Source organism: Desmodus rotundus, chromosome 6 (assembly GCF_022682495.2).
Source record: "Desmodus rotundus isolate HL8 chromosome 6, HLdesRot8A.1, whole genome shotgun sequence".
Classification (NCBI taxonomy): domain Eukaryota; kingdom Metazoa; phylum Chordata; class Mammalia; order Chiroptera; family Phyllostomidae; genus Desmodus; species Desmodus rotundus.
Window position 1 is genome coordinate 83,519,010 of NC_071392.1, and position 20,242 is coordinate 83,539,251.

General features: G+C 47.9%; 1 protein-coding gene across 2 annotated transcripts in view; it reads left to right on the top strand.

Moving 5' to 3' along the window:
- Positions 1–20,242, top strand: part of TBXAS1 (thromboxane A synthase 1) — a 142,503-nt gene that overhangs the window by 70,529 nt on the left and 51,732 nt on the right. For both annotated transcript variants that reach the window (XM_024555130.3, XM_045191188.2), the window contains exon 5: positions 6,965–7,081. In XM_024555130.3, coding sequence (XP_024410898.2) covers positions 6,965–7,081 — 117 coding nt within the window. The remainder of the gene's footprint in view (positions 1–6,964; positions 7,082–20,242) is intronic.

Below are 20,242 nucleotides of genomic sequence, written 5' to 3' on the forward strand. Positions count from 1 at the left end.
ACTGTTAAACCCAAATCAATCTTCTAGCATTTATAGAACCTCTTGTCCCAGTGCCTCGAGACTTGGTTATTTTTATTTAGATATTTTTTTAATTAGCTCCTCTTTGCTACCGGGCATTCAACAAAGCCACAGAGCAGACTCTTTCTTTAGGATCTGCAGAAATTGGAGCAGGGTGGGGGTGGGGGATGACTCAGCAGAAATGGTCATGGTCCACAGGGACGTGATGGAGGGCTTCCCATTCCTGGCCTCTCCTCAAGGTCCCAAGCTGGGGAGGCTGTGGGAAGGGTCACCAAGGTAAGGAGGTCAGTGGCCTGTGTTAGGGTGGCCTAGCTGGAAGAGGACAGGGAGGGGATGCTCTGGGTTCTGGCCCAAAATGACAACCCGGAGGGTGGGTCGGGCTGCAGGCATATCCATTTCCAGGTTCTGCTGCCTGTGTGTAGAGCGGAGGCAGCAGGTGCTGGGAGCTCCATGTGTGGGCGTGGGTACGAGCTCTGAGAGCCTCACGGACAACACAGGGTCACGGCTCCAGGCCCAGGTCTGGTCACACTCTCCACTCACAAGAGACACACCTAAAGCATGCACTGGCTTTGTGAGTGGTTTTATCCAGAACCACAGGAATCCAGGGGCCTGGCCGCCCCGGGCCGCCTCTCCCAAGGCCGCTCTTGCCCTCCCACCACACAGATGTCAGAATGACAGGCTGAGCCCCTGTGAAACCACAAAGCCCTCGGCCTGAGCAAGGATTACCCAAGTTTGGAGGCACGTTAGTCACCAGACCCCTACTGCATCTGTGGCCGCACCTCATCCCAGCAGAGCAGGCAGGCCCACTATGGCTCAGTGGCCAGGAAAACCGAGCAGAGCTCCCGGTGGATCGGCCACCTGTGCTGGAGCCGCAGGGACCTGCCTGCTGGCATCTACCACGGAGGAAGGGGTCCTGGCAGGCTTGCCACAAAACCACCCCCCACACCTGCAACTGGCGCACTCCACCCGACAGCTCTGCGGGTCTTAGAGTTTCTGATCTCCTTTCCCTTAAAGGAAACATTGAGTCAATTAAACCATTCAGGTTTTCAAACTGAGCAGTGAGATTTACGTGGTGAGTGCCTTAGGAATGCTCTCGTCACCTCAGTCAAAGCTTGAATACTATTTTTCGCTCTGCGTATCTTTTACTTTATTTATTTTTTTAAAGTAGTTTAGTTTTTATTGTATTTTTTCCATTACCATCTTGAGAAGGGTCGACTCGCGTGGTAGGTCCACAGCTCTGAGCAAGGCAGACCTTCTTACTTAAAACCCAGACGGCACAGGACCAGAAACACACGTGTGCGACCTCACTTGCCCGACCCCCTGCTTTTTGGAGGCAGGTCTCCTTGCTTCCTTGCTCTGCACAGGAAACCCTCCCACTGAAGTCCCACGTGACAGCCAGGACGAGATGCCTGTCCCCTGCAGGCCTCCCCTTTAATCCCCTTTTGCCAAGTCTGGTCATGGCTGGTCCTGCAAAAACTCCAGATTCAGGGAGTCGTGTTCCTCTATAAAACACTTAGCCCCGCATTTTCAACATGGTGGGTAAGTGTGAACTCTAACATCTTTTTAAAGGTGCTGAGTGCCTGTGAAGCCTTAGGAATGTAGGAACTGTGCTAAGTGGTATTGATTTGAATGCTCAGATGTTCTGTCAATGCCTTGTGGAACATTTTTAAATTTCAAATCTTGCTGAAAAAGAGTTCCTATTTTTCGGTTTTACCAGACCCTTGGTTCAGCAGGAAGCCATCTTTATCTTTTTACACAAGAAATAAGGAAAATCTTACTCATAGGCTTTCTTTCCCGAACTTCTGTGGTGGCAGAAGTAGAAATAAATGTATAAACCAGGAGATTACTATCTAGAATTTTGGGGAGAGAACAGTAAATAAGCCAGTTCTGCTCTCTCAATGGCTGTATTCCTGAATATTCCACGGAAGTCCTAACAGCCCCTCTCCTTCTGTGCCCTAGCCTTCTTTTTGTAAAACCTCCTTCTTTTCCATTTCCACCCCTTCTAAGCCACAGCCCCGCAGTACAGTGAAAGGCACTTGGCTCAAATTTAAAGAAATGAAATTAGATTCCACCTTTGCTACCTTTTATTAGCTCTGCGACTTGAGCCAGTCCTTGAAGTCCTCTGAGACACAATTACCTCTCGTGTGAAACACAAGTGTCAGACTAGCTAATCACAAGGTCTGCTGGGGTCCCAGTTCGGGTGGCAGTCAGTGCCGACAGGTAACTATGGAGTCCCATCTGCATCCCAGAGAGCGCTTCTGAGCTTTGGATGCAAGGAGTCCTTCTTAGGGCCCATCAGGAGAATTCTTCTCCCAGCCAAGTGTGACAAGTGCTATATCAGAGAAACCTCGTCCTTCCTTAACATGGCTTCTGTGAAAAGCTCTGCTGAGAGCTGTGGAAGATTTTCCTTAGAAAATAGGATTTAGCAAACCCTCTCACCCTCTTCCCAGTCAGGAAGGCCCTCACTGTCTGGCACTGGGCTAATGGAGACACAGATCCAAGCCTCTGGTTTCCCCTCCTTGGAGGAAACACTGGCAATTCTGTCAGACAAGGCCACCGGGGCCCATATCATGCCTTTGTCCAAATTAGAAGGGCCTTCCTCCCACCAGCTAAGGAGTTGCAGGTGGAGCCCACGCTGAATTTAACCCCCAGGTGTCCCTCCAGCCAGCCCCCCTCAGCTGTGGACACGTCACACAACCTTACTCGGAGGTCACAGTCTGAAGCAGAGACAGTGAAGACTGTGAGACCTCTCTGACCATTTCCTACAGGCAAGAGCGAATGGGTGAAACCTGTCCAGTGGGTTCGGAACACTCACTCTTTCAAAGCACCAAATATGAGCCCTGGTAGAAATGTGTGTGCAGCTATAGTCATATGTTGAAAACAGCACTGTGTTCTCAGGTGTAGAATGTAGGGTTCTCCACGTGACAGAATTCTAGAGTTCACGTTGGTTAGACTCTAAGGAGGGACAGTGCAAGGTGCTTCACACCCAGGTGAGGACAGAGCCAGGCAGTGCCAGGGAGCCTCCTCATCGCTGCGAGCTTGTGTGCCATGGCGGACCTGGCCTCTGTGAGGTCACGGCATACCTTCTGCTATTAATATTTTTGCAGCCTACTTGACATACGTTAACCTTGTACAAGATGGCAATACTCGTGCCAGGGCCTCAAAGTCCTGCAGTCTCTGAAGGCACCTCACTGCGTTTACCGGTTACCTGCATCCTGTGTGGCTACCTGAGAAGGGCTAACTTCCGTGCCAAGGCGCCACAGACATTCTGCAGGTCTAGAGCTGACGTTCTTGCAGGTTCCAGGACATAAGAAAACTCTTTTGGGCCATGACTTTCTACTCTGTCATGCCTCTTCATGCCTTGTCATAACGGCACGCACACTCAGGCGCCCGGAGCACTCTGGGAAGGGCCGGTGCTGCTCCAGGGGCCTCCAAGGCGGGTGAGGATCACTGGCCTGGCCCCTGACAAGCGCCCGATTAATGGTCACTCTCTTCATGGGGCCACAGAAGGCTGACGTGTTGGTTTTCTTTAATAACTTGCTCCTCAGGATTGTGTCATTTTTCAAAGTTTAAAGTTTATGCTTAGCTGGTCTAGCAAGTTAGACACTGCTTTGAGAGATCCTGACTGGAAGGACAAACAGCTGTCCAAGGGAAGCTCAGCAGGGGGGCTGTGAGGCCGCTACCAAACCATCACCATTTACCAGGACAAGGAGTCCTATTTGCTGGAGAATCATCCCGAAATTAATGAAATGACATGAACAGGATGCTCTTAGTTGTAAGATCACCGAATGTTGGTAATAAGCCACCCCATGAATCCCGTGAGGGCAAGAATCCCATTCTTTACTAACACTGCACCTGGCACATAGTAGGTGCTTAATAGATATTCTCAACTTGGTAACACTGTGATGGACAGGATTTTAGTGGAGGGAGAGGCCAACTCCCAGGTTTTGGCTTTTGGGTTAGAATAGGTTTTTCAATTTTTTTTTTTTTTTTGACTATGGCCTACACTAAGAAACACATCTTACATCACGACACAGAATCTGTCTCTCTCTCATACCCTCACACATACCTATCTTGAATAAAAGTTTTACAGCAACAAAACAGCCTTTTTTATAAAACACTCCTCTATCTCTCTACTAGGTTCTACTTCTTGTTTCCCTTTCTTTTTAAAAACGCTGCCTGCCACCCACGGCCCTGACTTCTCACTGATTACACCCGCCAGGGCCTGCTGTCTGGACACTCCTGGCCAGAAAGTGACCGGGACGCCTTTGCTGAGACTCGGGACGCAGGGCGAGGCTGACAGACGAGTGGCTAGAAAGCCTAGTTCCCTTTCTGCCCTACCACTCACCATCCTACCCCCGCAAACTCCCCAGTCCGGTTGCTCATTTCTTTGGAGGGGAGCGCTCCGTATCTTTCAAGGCATCACTCTGTGAACCGAATCACTCATTGCGCGTGGTCAGGGCCGCGTGCAAGGAACGGGAGTCAATGCTTCTTAGACACACAGCGTGGGTTTGTGAGAGGGAAGGTTCTGTGGATGGACGTGTGGCGATGGATGCACAGCAATGTGGATGAACTTAACACTATTGAACAGCACCCTTAAAAATGGTGAAGAGAGCACATTTTACATTATGTGCATTTGGCACAATTAATATGTGTATGGATGCGGGCAAACTAATTTAAAAAATACCTGGAGGGATATTCTGGAGAGGAAGTCTCGGGGTTGGAAGCGGTTTTAAAGGTCATGTAGACCAACCTCTTGGACACTCAAGCCCCCCGGGCAGAATTTCCAAGAAGGGGGTACAGTCCCCAGCAATGCAGGGCTCACCTCTCAGGGCAGGTGATTTTATCTTTAAGCAATTCTGCCTTTCAGCTATTGGGAAGTTCTTTAGGTGTGCAGAGCATTCCCCCTAGTTTCCTCTACAGAGCCCAATTCTACCCTTCACACCACAAAAACAACCTAAATCCCCCTCCTATCTAACATGCGTTCGATACATATTTCTGAGCACATACTAAGTACCGCTCTCCGATCATCCAAGTCTTCTCTTTCCAGCCGAAGTTCCAAAACCTGCCAACTATTTTATGTGACATTAATTCATGTCCGCTCTTCTGAAATGACCAATTTGCCGCTCTCCCTCTTGCAGTATGAATGACATCTAGAAATGAAAACATTTCTCTCACCAGTGCCCCTGAAAGTTTCCCCTAAAAAATGGAGAATTCCAATGGCAGCTGTAGGCCCAGGACAGAGTGCTGTCTCGGTGGGGTGGTGAGGGAGAGACTGGGGGGCCGCGTCTGTCCTCTGGGAGCAAGATAAAAAATGTCTTGGACCCAATCCTACATCTGAAGGATGGATACAAAACCAGTCAATCTTGACTCTTATCTGTAATGTATTCTGTTTCATCAGACCCCCACCAGCCACCACCCAGCTCTCCCTGGAGTGCGGTGCTTTATTGCACGTGGCGCTGCCCAGGACCGGGTGTTTGCCAGTGTGTAAATACACACAACGTGAGCGTTTCTCCTTTAACTCTGGAACCTAAACAAGTGGGTCATGCTCCCAAAACTCCACAGACCCACAATTCTGTATGGTGGCCAAGGCACGCCGAAAGAATTCCATTCTCACTGTGGAGAGGTATTATTCCTCTGCAGAAAAACAGCCCAGCCACTTGGCTCTAATATATAATTAAATCCCCCCTAGATACTCTGCAGTTATGTTTTATAGCTTATTTTGAGTGCTCATATTTTATCAGAAAATTATAATTTTCCTCTAAATAGGAGTTTTTACAAGGCTTTTGAATTATGATGGCTGGCTTCATGTTTCAACTATAATTAAAACAGTGAAAAGAAATAGTGAAACCATACATCACACGCCATCCTGCAGAGTGCTTGGCCCTCAGTCACCCCCACCCTCCCCCAACACACACACACACTCTGCAGCCTCGTAGCTGGGGGCACTGTGATCAGCTGTAGGGGCCCCAGTTTTGACCACTGGACGGGAGTAGCTGGTTGTACAAAGAAACAGAATAGCCTGGAAAGAGGGGTTGAGGAGGCCTCAACGTTTGCATGCTTGCAGGCTCGGCCCAACTATCTCTTCCTCCGAGAAACCTTCCTGCCCATTTAGTCCCCTGTCATTCTCTTGCCTTGCCGTATCTTCTCCCTTCATAACACGTACGTTCCCATGGACAGTAATGATATCTGTTGGTTAGTTTATGGGCTTACTGTCTGCTTCCCCACTGGACTATCAACTTCCCAAGGACCAAAGCAATGTCTTCGTTACTCAACACAGGAGAGCCAACTCCTTGCATATGTTAGATAGTCCACAAATGTTGGCTGAATGAGAAAAACAAATGAATGAAAGACAACACAGAAACATCGCGACAGTTTTTTTGGAAGCAGCTCTGTTGAGACATGCTTCTGAAGGGCTCCCCTTTTCCCCCTCCCGTCTCCATCCACACTCCCCAGATTATATCCCCCTACCTCCTCTCCAACCCAACACACACGCCAAGGACCCAGACACATGAGTCGGCCAACTCCTGCCCACCCTGACCAATCCAACCACACAAAACCCCTTGCCACCGGGCTCAGACATGAAACTCCATCCCCGGAGAGACTGGCACTTCCCAAGAAGCCTGCCGTTGGGTCCTCAGGGAACACTCGCTCTGCAGGGAGACGGCAGAGCCCACAGAACCGCTGAATACAGGGACGACCACATTGTCAAGGGGCAGAGCTGGGCCATCAGACCTAATCCATCTGCTGCCCAGGCCTTCGGCCATGAATTTTTCGATCATTAACCCTAAGTCTCTATATTCTTCTTCTGCATCTTTGCAAAAGGAACTTCCTCATTTGTTGATCACTGGACCTTTAACTAGAGTGATTAGCATGGACCTGTATTGCCACTGAGATGGCTCGGGCTCCCTTGTGTCCTAACCCTCTGCTTGTTGCTTTTCACTAGGCATCGGGTTTGGAATCCAAACCAGTATCTGACAGCATCCTGTTCTTACGCGACAAAAGATGGGAAGAGGTCAGAAGTGTCCTAACTTCTGCTTTCAGTCCTGAAAAGCTGAATGAGGTAAGACACAGGAAATGCAGACTCCCTTCCTCACGGAACAGGTTTCTTCTCTCCACATTGTGATGGAGAGCTGGTTAACACGGCATCACTCACCCACACGGCACAGTCAAACACCCCACACACTGGGGCGTTCGGACCTCCCCATTCTGCAAAACATACACAATATCAGGGTGTCTTCTGTCTCTCCAACTTCCCACATTCCCAGCTGCCATGAATAGATTGACTCAGCAGGCATTTATAGCTCCCCCCTACCCCTGTTTGTCCTGAGACTGCCCCAGGGGGGACCCAGGAGAAAACTGGAGCAGCGCTCCTTCCAATTTCATATAGAATCGATCACCTGGTGGTCTTTGTTAAAATGTAGATTCTGATTCAGAATGTCTGGGGTGGGGCCTGAGACTCTGTATTTCTAACAGCCTCGCAGGGGTGCAGATGCTTCCAAACAGCGAAGCATTCCTTACATAGTGAGGAACAGAAAACAGCCTGAAACTAAGGTGAGCTCTGAGTCAAACCTTAGGTGAAGCAGGAAAGAGATGGCCACGCATCATTGGGAAGGAGTAAAGAGGTGCTCCTGGAAGACCTCTGGGGGTGCAGGCATGCCCTGGTTATCCTTCCCAGCCAAGTCAGAGGAGCACCCCCAACATACTGCCAGCTCTTTCAGACCCTGGGCTCCCTCCATCCCCCAACCAGTGACCCGCCCTTCCCTAACTATTTGTCCTTTCTCCTGGCTAAGATCTGTCACACCTGATCCTTACTGATGACCCCTCCATTGCTGATCTGGCTTTGGTTTCTTCAACACCTGGGGAGTGAGCCCTTGAGCCCTTCCAATGTGAAGTGGAAGAGGGACTACCTCGGTGTGAGGCCCAGGTTCATGGGCAACTCCAGGGCAGGTGACCTTCCAGAGGCATCCACCACATGTAGTGGCTCCAAAATGCCTGGGCTTGGAGTGGCCTGTGTTCAGCTCAATAAATGAAGCTACTCTGAGCTTAAACTCAAGACGCTCACCCATGTGGTTCAGTTTAATTCCTACAAATCTTCTGAAGAGGAAGAGGAAAGGGTCCCATACATCATAATTCACCCCAACCAGTTAAACTCACTCAGAAACCAGTGGTCCTGCCCATGTTCGATGAGCTTTAGTTTGTATTTCCGCCACAGCCCTTGGTATCGGAGGCCAGGAGGCCAGGAGGCCAGCCTAGCTCACAGCACCACCCAGCAGTCTCAGCTCTTACTGCACACCAGGCACCACTCAAAGGGCCTCCTGTTTGTATTAACACACACCCCTGTGAGGTAAATACTATTTTATCACCTATTTTACAGATGAGGAAACTGAGGCACAGAGATTAAATTACAGGCCCTATGTCACACAGCTATAAGTGGCAGAGCCAAGGTTAGAATCTAGTTCCAGAATACTCTTCACCCCTCTGACTGCTTCTCTGGCCTCTACGTGGTTCTGAAGCTCCCTAGACTGTCCCAAGGGTTGCCTGGAGGGCGGGGGAAGGGAAGTGGAGCAAATGGGGCCTCTGTGGAAACCTGCGGTGGGGACCGTCAGAAGCAACACTCCTCTATTTTCTGCCCAAGTTTGGAACCAAATGAGGTATGGAAACAGGTTTCAGACATAGGGAATACAAATTTCTCCTTTCTTACCAGTACAGCTGTTTGAGAAGCGTAGCTCCGCCAGTCTGATCCCTGGAGCTTGCCAACACTTCACCCAGAATGGGGAGATTGCAGCCTCCCCCAATCTGGTAGGGCCTGTCTGCACATGCTCAGAGTCCTCTTCCCAGGCCCGGGTCTGATGAGGGAGGGCATGGAGAGCCAGAGACAGGTGGGAAGTGTAGCTCGGAGGCAGTCCTCCTGACCTGCAGGTACACATTAGAGTCACCTGGGAAGTGTGGAAAAACCATTGCTACCTGCACCCCACATCTAGAGGTTCTGATGAAATTGGTTTGGTTTGGAGTACAGCCTGGGGTGGAGGATTTTGACAGCTTCCCGGGTGATTCTATGTAAACCCTGGGCTGGGGGCCACCATTACTAGAAGTTCTCTGTAAGAAAGTACAGGAGGGGAGCATCCTGCTTCATTCAGCTGTGGCAAGGAGCTCGGCTCCACTGACAGCCACGTCATCCACTGAGGTTTCATGGGAGAATTTGTTGGAAGGGAGGGCTTGCTTCTTTAAAAAGCTGTAAAGCACTGTTTGGACGAGTGGAAAGTTGAAGGAAGGACACCTTCATTACAACTAGGCCCTAAAATGTTGAGTTAACCAAAAGAAGGGGAGCGGCTCCAGTAGCCCAAACATGGTCTGTCCTATTTCTTTACTCCTGAGTAAGCACTGGTATGGCAGCACTTTAAATGCAGAAGGAACCTCATTTGTTTTAAAAAAAAAAAAAATGATAAAAAAAATAAGAAAGGAAAAAAGTTTTCTTGACAGCCTTGAGCTGTGTTTCTTTGGGGGGAAAATGAAGCTTACCACAGCCTATATTTCTTTAGCACCTTACAGGGTGTATTCCAGAAACTGACACAATGCTGTTTCCCAAAGAAATCTAGTGCTTGCTTTGGGGTTCCAAAGCATTCCCTTTGTCTGGTTCCGAAATTGAATTCTTAGTGTCTGAATTCGTTGCAGGAAATAGAATTCCTCGAAGTGCTTCACAGCACTAGGGGAGGGGGTGTCCAAGAATAGAAGGGAGGAGGGGAAGAAATTTCATCGATTCCCTGGGTTTTGCTTCAGTTCTAGACCGTTGTTTAACAGATACTACCAGTGACCTTGAAACTCCATGGAAAGTCATCTTTCTACTAAATAGAGTTCAATTTAGTTTCTTGGGTTTCCGTTGGAAAGGATGCCATGCCAGGGGCAGGGAGATTCACCACCCGCCCCCACCTCTGGGGAACTCAGAGCTGGTGAGTGGAAGGTTGCAGGGGACCATCTATATGAGGTAGATGCATGAGGAAGAAGTTGTCTGCAGATCTGGAGCTCAGGAGATAAGAGAAGGAGCAACAGTCCTCAAAAACGCAGACACCGGTGAGGCCACCTGGAGCCTAAGAAGAGAAAAGGGTGCCGAAGAGAACCATACTGAAGTGAGAGGCAGAGGAAAAACTTACAAAGCAGACTCAGGAAGAACAGCCTGAAATAGGATTCCAGGAGAATGGGGGACGGGGAAGTATTTCAAGGAAGAAAAGAGTGTTAAATGCTGCTTAAATAAAGGAAGCATGAGGACTAAAATGTACGTGACAAGAATAATATTTTCCCAGCGTTAAACCCTGCAAGTGTTTCATGCTCCATAAATCGTGTCCCCTGTGATTTTCCCTCCCCCACCGAACCAGTGGTGCTCGTTGCTTCAGAAGGAAGCGGTAGGCGCCGTGCAGAACAAGGAAGTCATTCCTCAATTGGGGACTATACATTAGGCTTTCTTTTAATTTTTTTCATTAAATTTATTGGGGTAGCATTGGGTAAGAAGATCATATAGGGTCAGGTGTAGATTTCTGAGACATGATCTGTATATTGCACTGTGTGCCCACCACCCAAAGTCAAATCATCTTCTGTCCCCATATAGTTGGCTCCCTGTACCCATTGCAGCCCCCCTTCCCTGACATCCGGCTTTCTTGATCCATATCCATACTGAGACAATGGTCTTAGAAGCCAAGCTTTGTTAGCAGGGTAGAGAGTTTTCCTAATTCCCAAAGCAACTTGCCTTCGCACATGAAGAGCGAGGTTTGGAGCTCTGAGCACAGACTCTATGCCAGGGTGCAGACAGGGAGGCTATGAGAAGGGGCTGGTTTCCATGCCATGGAAGATGGGTGGTGGGAAGGAAGAGGGAAGAGCAGGCTACCAGACGTTAGGGTCCCTGACTGTCTGCTTGCCCAGCGTAGGTGACCCCCCCACCCCAGTTTCTGGGTGCTTCCTTGGACTTAAACCTTCCGTTGGCCTCTGACCTTAGATCACAGGTTCTCAAACCAAGGGCTTGTGGCCAACGGCAGCACCAGAATCACCTAGGACACTTGTTAAAAATACGTAATTCTAGCCCTGGCTGGTGTGGCTCAATGGATTGAGCACTGGCCTGCAAACCAAAGGGTCACCGGATCGATTCCCAATCGATTCCCAGTCTAGGGTACATGCCTGGGTTGTGGGCCAGATCCCCAGTAAGGGGCACCCGAGAGGCAACCACACATTGATGTTTCTCTCTCTCCCTATCTCCCTCCCTTCCCCTCTGTCTAAAAATAAAACCTTTAAAAAGAAATATGTAATTCTAGCTTCCCTAGGACCTGCAGAACGAGCATCTCTAAGGATGACTGGGAAGGCTCGGGTAAGAGCCAGAGTGGAAAGCATTGGTGTTACGTCTTCCTCTGGATCCCTTGTCTGACCATCTCAGACCCGTGGTTTCCCCCGGTTCTTGGGGTCTGGGCCGCAGAACCCCGAACCCGTTCCCTGCTTTATTTTTCTCTGTAGCACTATCACCAGCTAACACTCTTTTTTCTTTATCGTTAACTGCACAGCACTAGGCACATGTGAGCACTCAATAATGATTTGCTGAGTGAATGAACGAATGGGTAGATGAAGACTCAAAGAACCACCCTGGTCAAGGTGGCTCAGTTGGTTGGAGCGTCACCCCTATGCACAAAAAAGTTGCAGGTTTGACGATCCTGGTCAGGGCACATACCTAGGTTGCAGGTTGCATCCCCATTTGGGGCATGTATGGGAAGCAACTAATTGATGTTTCTGTCTCACACGGATGCCTCTTTCTCTCCCTCTCCTCTTCCCCCCACCAACCGCCACTTCCTTTCTCTCTAAAATCAGTAAACATATCCTTGGGTGAGGATTTTAAAAAAAGAATCAAAGAACAAGGAAGCTTTCTATAGAGGGCTATGTGTTAAAACTAAGATAAAACGGAAATAATTTTATCAAGGAAAAATTAAATACAAGGATACAACCAGCTGTTGGCACCCTCTTTAGAGAGTCACCAGTATACATATGAAAATAGAAACAGCAGGTTACAAAGACGTGAAGAGGAGAAAGAGGCCTGGGGGTGTGGGGTGGAGGAGGCACGGACAACGGGAGAAGCTCAGAGAACCAACAGGAGCCTGCACTTCCCTTGGTTGCTGGTTCCTGAGTCAGTTTTCCCAGAAATAACTTTGAATTATCAGTATCTCCAGTCCTTTCTGAATTCGTAACTAGCTGTCGGACTCTTGTTATCAAACTTCAGAGCTTCTACTTGAAAGCAAGGTTTGTTTTCCCTTGGACGTCGGAGGCCTTTGTCCTGTAGGGCCGCTGCAGCCTGGGCCCTTTCCTGTGCCTGTGCCAGTAACAGTCATTAATATTCCAAAGGCACCGGCTTTACTTGTGTGGGTATCAGGCTGCCTCGATCAACAATGCTTGAAAGTTACTTTAGAATCAGCACTGTATCATGAATCCATATTTTTATTTAAAATAAAATTGGCTTTTGGCTTAAGTTGTAGCAGGAATAATATTTAGAGAAAGAGAGAGCCGGTGGCCATTCGATGGATGCGTGCCTAATTCCGGAAGAAGAGAACACCGAAGTCACAGCCCAGTGACAGACGAGTCATTGACAAACAAGTTAAGGGGTGCTAAGCAGTGCTGGGGGGGACGACTGATCATTGTATTAGCAAAAATTTTGCCAGATTAACCTGCTAGAGTTTTCACCCTGTCCCCTAAAGGATTCATTTTTTTTAAGGGGCAACTGGTGGATTTACTTAGATTTTTAGAGTCTTTTCCTAGATTCTTTACCAAAGACTACTCGTGAGTAACCCTGGGATTGTGTAAAACTTTCTTATGGCTCAGGAAGTAAATAGATTTAACTTCGGGGAGAAAAAAAAATAATTTAATTCTTCTTTGAGGGGAAATATATAAGTCATAGGAGTCCCTGGGGACCCAAGTTCACACTAATATTTTTAAATTTTATAACTCACCTTAAAGAGGGAGGACACTGGGAAATCTATGCATTTGTCTATTCTTCTAAGCTCTTCTGAGTTGAAAAATATTAGATCAATTGGAATAAGTTGCTAAGACTGCTCTAAGGTTGTGCACATGGCAGCTAACCCTTCAGTGTAAGCAAGAATAAAATAATGTATCGAGGAGAAAAGTGTTTAGACTGTACTTACATGACGGTGAACCTCAAGCTAGGGGTTACTCCCAAGGGAAAGGACTTGAAATCACTGAGGACTGAAGAGGCCCCACGGTCATACAATTCAGTAAAATATTGCAAACCTCTTTCTTAGGGATTCACCAAATACCTTAACGTATAAAGGGCTTGAAGAGACTTGCAGTAGGGAAGTCTGTGTACCTTTGTTTATGCTGGGCTCAAGTAAGTCTGCAAGAAGTGAAAACACAGGGAGTCGACGTCACAGAGGACTGTTGAGAGAAATGAAGCAACTGGGCACTATGTCTTTGGGGGTAGATTTCATGGGCAACTCCATTTTCAACTGCTTCTTGAGCAGACACCACCAAGCTCCGCCATATTCTCAGTTCTCAAAGCCCAAAAGAAGTGATGGACGTTTTCTCATTCACCCCCATAACTAAGCTGGTGGTGACCACTGAGCAGATATACACAAGAACTGGCAACTTCATAAACGAGAGCCTAAGGCTATGTGTGTCTGTGTTACTCAAGAGGAAATGAGCCAACCCTACATCTGTCCTTGGCGACTCAGTTAAAGAAAAGTCAGACCAACAGGGAAGGCTGGTATCTCTCACAGTCACTGAGAATCCAGCTTGATGCCTAATTTTTCACTTCCATCCAGATGTTTCCTGTCAGGAAGGCACGGTCAATAATGTATGAGTCTTAAAGGCAGAGGCAGATGTGGTTATTATTCCCTTTAGGCTTTTCTTGCGTTGGAGAAGACGTATTACCCCAGTATGACTGCAATCTTTAAAAAATAAAGTTGATAGAGCCAGCTTATGAGTAAATGCACAGCTACAACCATTTCAGTGCAAAAGTCTTTGCAGAATTACAGTCATCATCACAGTTTCGTTTGGCCTTTAAATTTTCACTGTAAACTTTCAGACGATCACGCACAAGGGCTTCTAAACAGAACCCAGTCTTCCAATTATGTTCGAACAAGCTGCTTTCTCCTGGCTGTATCAGCCTCCAGCAGTCTATTTGTAATATTTGCTTTTTTTTCTTCGTCCTTCCAAGCAATAAAAATGAAAGTCATTATAACCAAGTGTGGCTGTGGTGATAAATACTTTGGAATCCGAAAATACATTGTCCCTGCCTGACCAGTTGCCCATTTTCCAGAATGTCTGGGTATTCATCTAGCAGCCAGAGACCATTATCCTGCGACACAGTTATATTCACTGACACCTAATCTCCTAATTAAAATCGATATAATGATGGACTGTTTAAATTCTGGTTAAAATGTTCCTTTTCCATTTGCATTTAAAAGAAAACACACTCCTCATCATGGGTACCCCATCCTGGGTTATAATTTGACTCTCCTTTGCCAGAAGTATAATGTCACTCTGACTTGCTGCTGGTTAAATCTAAGAGCATCTCAATGTACCTCCCAGCTTGGCTGTTGCCTGGCAACGCCAGCAGCCACCTCCTCATGGGGTGAGCTCTAATTGGTCAAACTCTTGACAGGAGCCACTGACTTATTAGAAATGACACTTGATTATTCACCTATATGGCTAGAAATTGATATATATCAGCAGGAAATTTTGCATAAAAATAAGACACGGATGTTTTTAATATCTGGGCGGCAGAAGGTGGTTGTGGGTTTTGTTAACTGGTATTAATTTTACATTCGTTAGTCACCAGTTTAGAGCACTTTGGGGTATTAACTTTTCTATGTTTTTTTTAAATCAACAATATGGTTTGATAGCATATCCCATCCCTATGAGCTGAACTTTATTTATGTAGAAAATCGCCCTCTGATATCAGTTCCAAAACAGCATTGCCCACGGGTCTGAGTGCCAAGTAGAATGAAGCATTAAATTCATAAAATTCAACCAGTATTTATTTGTTCCTGTTTTGAAGGGGTTTATAATCTAGAAGGACAACAAGATGCATATATTTCCACCTTACGTCCAAGTAGTGGAAGACAGCCACAACTCACACCCTCTTTCAAGCCTCAGAAACCCCTTTGGGGGTCAGGGTGGGTAGCACTGGACCTGAGCCCTGGAGATTTTACTGAGTTTTGACAGAGGGAGAAGGTGTGTCGCAGGTGGAATGAGCTGCAGGAACAAAGGCATATGGACCAAAAAAGTACAGGGTGTGTTTGGGCAATAGGGAAAATAAATTGGCTGGAACACAGGGTCCATGGAAGGACTTAGTGAGAATGAACTGGAAAAGTAGGTTGAATTCATCATTCTGTGCCGGTGGTGGGGGAGGGCTTGGGCCAACCTCATTGGAGGGAGAAGAGCTACTGGATACTCGAAAGTGGGGGTCTGAGGAAAAGGGTTCCAATTCAGCCATTTAGCCTCCAAGATGCCAGACGTCCCCACAACCTGTGGGGAAAACACTTGAGCAGATGAGAAGAGACACATGTCATACCTCTGACATCTTCACTTTTCTGTGACCCCAAGGGGATGGCTCCCAGAGGCCAAGTTTTGATCTCAGGGTGGTGGCCTCCACTCAGGCTCTTTTCTGAATCTTTTTTTCATGTGTGACAAACTAGCCACCCAGCCCCCACACCATTAATGTGTAGGGTTATTTCAGCTTAGAATTATAGTCACACAGAAGACACCGTCCCTTTTCCTCCCCACTCACGAAGCGTTTCTTCCCTGGCAGCTGCCCTGTGTCCATTCTCCAGCCTTCCCGGGGCTCTAAAGGCTTGATGGTGTTTGTTTTTCAAGTTCATGGCTTCAGAACTGGATTGAGTGAAATTATAACCTAGACATGTGTTAACTAAGGGACAAAAGGAGTGTGCATCCTAATGTTGGAGGCAACGGCAATAAGCCAGGACTCAGAGGACCTGGTGTTCTCTCACTTTTGCTAAATTATTTGAGCATAAAAATAACCAGAGTCTGCCGTTTAGGTCTTCATGTCATTCTGAAATCAAACAGACACCAAAGGGCTTTTTGGGGACGTCACGTGCTGGAGCAGGTAGCCGGGCCCAGCAATCTGACCGTGACTGCCCTGAACTAGGAAGTCGCTGGTTCTATGCCTGGTCCCCAAGCAACTGTCTCCGCCTGGTGTTTAGTGACCTCCTTGGAATCCCAGAATATCCACAAAAAGGGACTTTATAGCTCATTGCAAATAGCCCCACATTTGCGGGTGACGACCCAAGTTCAGAGAGTCATACATGCCCAGAGGAAGAGGTGGAACCACACGGGTTTCGGTCTTCACTCAAGGCCCGCTCCCGGGAATCTGCTCTGCGTTCATGCGAAGGGCACCACAGTGTGTTCACATTTCTTAGATACTTTTTATTCAAGGCCCTCAGGGGACACTCAGGCAATCAGTCATCGCATGGATATTTCTAGAGAATCAACTGAATGTGTTGCATTGTGCGCATCCCTGAGAGAACAAACACCGAGAACTTCAACAATACGTGCTGGCAACGTATTAAGAGTTGCCACAAGGTAGTGACATTGAGAGAGAATCAGTTCTCTGCTGCTGTGTAACAAAGTACCCCCAAACTCAGTAGCTTCAAGCAACCAAACTTTACTAGCTCAGAGTTTCTGTGGGTCGGGGATGCGGGCATGGCTGAGCTGGGTGCCCGTCTCAGGTCTCTCTGTGCACCCAGGCTGCCAGCTGTGGTCTCATAGGAAGGCTCGACTGTTGGAAGAAGGGCCTCTGAGTTGACTCACATGGCTATTGGCAGGATTCAGTTCTTAGTGGGCTTTCTATGTCCTTCAGTCAATGGGGACTCTCCAGAGGGTTTCAGCAAAACAGTGCTCAGTTTACAAGCATTTTTAGAAGGCCAGTCTGGTGACTACACCCAGGATGGATTAGAAAGTGAAAACACAGGAAGCACAGAGGCCAGGAAGCTCTTTTGAAAGAAAGTTTTCGTACATCTACATGCCAGGCACTATACGAGGTACAAAGACTACAAATGTGCACAAGATAATTGTCGCCGTTCTACAGAAGCAGGATAACAACCATATTCCAGGTGACAGGTGACAAAGCCTGAACTGGAGTGGTCACTGGGGAAATAAAGACAAAGAGACAGATGCAGGAAAGGAAGTGATGATAACTGGCGAGGCAAGAACGCGTGGACCCAGCAGATGTCGTCAGTCGGGAATAAGGGAAGAGAGAATGACGCCCAGCCACCAAAGCAGTCTGGAAGCATGGGCGTCCCCCAGGGGACAGCCACCGAGCTTGGAACTCTCACTGCCTTCTAGTGCTAAGCCTTTTGCATATTTTGTTTTTAAAGTTTGTCACAACTCTTCAAGGGAGCCATTATTATTCCCATTTTGCAGATGAAGAAATAGATTGGGTGAAGTTAGGTCAAACACAGCTAAGAAGTGTGAAGGAGAGGAAACCCAAGACTCAGTGGTAGCTTTGAGTGTTTGCTCTCCCCGGCCAAGTGTATTTAACAAGGTCAAAGTCTTAGCCTCGAGGAAGAAACTCCAATGATGAAAGCCGGGGCGGGGGGAGGGGGGGGTGCCTAAAAGGAGAGAAGAAAGCCTTTGAGCAGGAGAGTTTGGCAAGTCTTCTGCATCATCATCCCATAAATTGTGTCTCTTGCCCACTCAGAAAACCCTCTCCAGCTTCTTGAATTAACTGTTGTCCTCTGCCTTCACCTGGACTCAGAATTCCTGAGACACAGTCAGGAAAAATTCCATCCATTTTGTTTTTACCTGGGCCATTTTAATTAGATGGTATAAACTCCAGGTTAGCAAGGACTTGGGGAAGTTTTTTCCCAGGCTGGGGAAGGTACTTTCCCCTAATTTTACCAAATAGCTGACCGGTCGAACACTTGGCATCGTCTGTAACGAAGATCACCAGCGTGAGAGGTAACAGAAGCAAAATAAGCAGCTTTCTCCACAAGGTTGGCTGTTGAACTGTACCCCCACCCCAAGAAGAAGTCATTCTTTAAAAGCCTGATAGCATTAATATTTATCTGATCGTATGTGCAATGTAGGCGCATTGTGAAAAATCTGAAAAAAACAAAAATAGAAATCACTCGTTACTCTCCAAAGCTGGACAGTCAACAAGCAAATGAGAGTCTTGTTGAGATGTGTGTGATGGTAGCATTGTGTTCCTCTGCGCTTTGCTGGTCTGCGGACAAGGGGGAAACTGCGGGCTTGCGGGCGGTGATTGCAAGCCCAGGTTTGCATGCAACCCGTGGAAAGGTAAATACTCTGCAACTGCTTGTGAAGGATGCGCGGAGGAGCACCTGAGGTGAGGGCCATTGGCTGGCCTACAGATCCTGCTCTCTGTATTATATACGTTCCCTGCATTGCTTTTTAAAGCATTTTTTCTATTACATGCCCCATCTTACATCACATGAACCCAACTGAAAATGTCATTACCCATTCAGCTCGACAGACACAGGCAGAGGGTGGTAGAAAATTACAATCACGCCAGCCAGCAACAAAGAATCCTAGTCGCAAGCACGTGGAGGAACTGCTGGTGGGCAGCTGAGCCGCCCCCCCTTGCGCTGTCCAGACACATGATTAGATGCAGTATGGGTGAACCCCTCTTTCCACACACAGCATGCTCCTGAAGAGCTGTATGTGAATCAAATTTTATGTTGCATCCCGTTTTGGTACATTGAGAAAGCTTCAAGCTTGACATCTAAAAAGACTTCCTTTAAACAGTAGTTTTCTTTTTACCATGCTACTCTTCCTCTAAACTAAATCTGAAAGATATTTTTGTCTATGGAATTTTACTGGAGAAGAGTTCCCTTGGACCCCTAAGTTTACTAAAATAATGGAAGGACCGTAGCCAGGGAAGCCAGTCATGGAAACGCGGCTTACCTGGCACGGAGGCTTCCAAACCTTGAAGTGGTCTGGGGTTTCTGGAGAACGGTGACCCATCACACACTTCCGTGCTGATGGAATATTAAATCAACAGGTTGTGAGAATTTAGAAAAGAATTCAGTAGTCATGAGGAGTCCGTCAGAATTACTGAGCATAAATCAGAACAGTCGTCCTTATTTTTATTTTTATTTTTATTTTTTTGAGTGGACTGCAGGACGGATAGATAAGGGAAAGTGCATTTCTGTTTCAGCAAATCACTCGACAAAGTCTTCCCCCCGCTCATGTACCAATAAGATGCTGCCTGGCTGAAAACGTACTTAGCTTCATGCCCAGCTGGCCCAAGAGCCAGAGACAATGGTAATGACCAATTCTAGATTGGTAAATGGTAATGGCCACCTAGAGCAGCCTGCTAGTGGAGGGCCTTAGGCTCCGTGGCTGATCCTGACGAAGCCTTAGAAGGCACACTTACCGAAGTTCAAGTAGCCATGGTGCAGGAGATAAGGTTGGAATGAGTGAGTTCACCCCTCAGCCCGCCCACCCTTAGCACAAGCAACCCAGTGCTCTAAGCCCGTGTGGCTTCCTGAGCAGAAAACCCTTTCTTCCAGGATTTCCTTCTCCAGATACTCCCTCCAAGTCTCGGCAACAGGGGAGGGCCTCAGAGGCTCCACTACGTCTCCCTGGGTGTGCAGGTGTGTTTGGCTCAGCTGCCCACAGGTGCTGCCCAGCCACCGTCTCTGCCCTGGCAGCCCCGAGCTCAGACTGCAGCTCACTCACTCCCACACAGCAGGAATGCCCTCTTGCTTCTCAGGACCAGCTCCCTCAGAGAAGGCTCACACAGCAACTGCTGGGCCCCTGGTGACACTGTTCTTTCCTTGCGCCCCAGAGCACGTGGGGCTGGCTTGGAGGGAGCTGTGGGGGGGAGGGGGCCAACAAAGCCACATGTCCCTCGAACTGTGACCAACACCCCCCCCCCTGTCCTACTCTGCCAGACTTCTCCAATCACCTCAATGTTTTAGGGAAGTTAAGAGATCCTTCCACTCAGTGCCCTGGCCGGTGCAGCTCACCTGGTTGGGCTTCGTCCTACAGACCAAAAGTTTGAGGGTTCAATTCCCGGTCGGGCACATGACTGGGTTGTGGGTTCAGTCCAGGGCTCATGCAGGAGACAGCTGATCGATGTTTCTCTCTCACGCCCGTGTTTCTTTCCCTCTCTTTCTCCCTCCCTTCCCCTCTCTCTGGAGTCTAAAAAAAGAGAGAGAGAGAGTGGAACTGAGATAGTTCCACTCAGAACGCATGG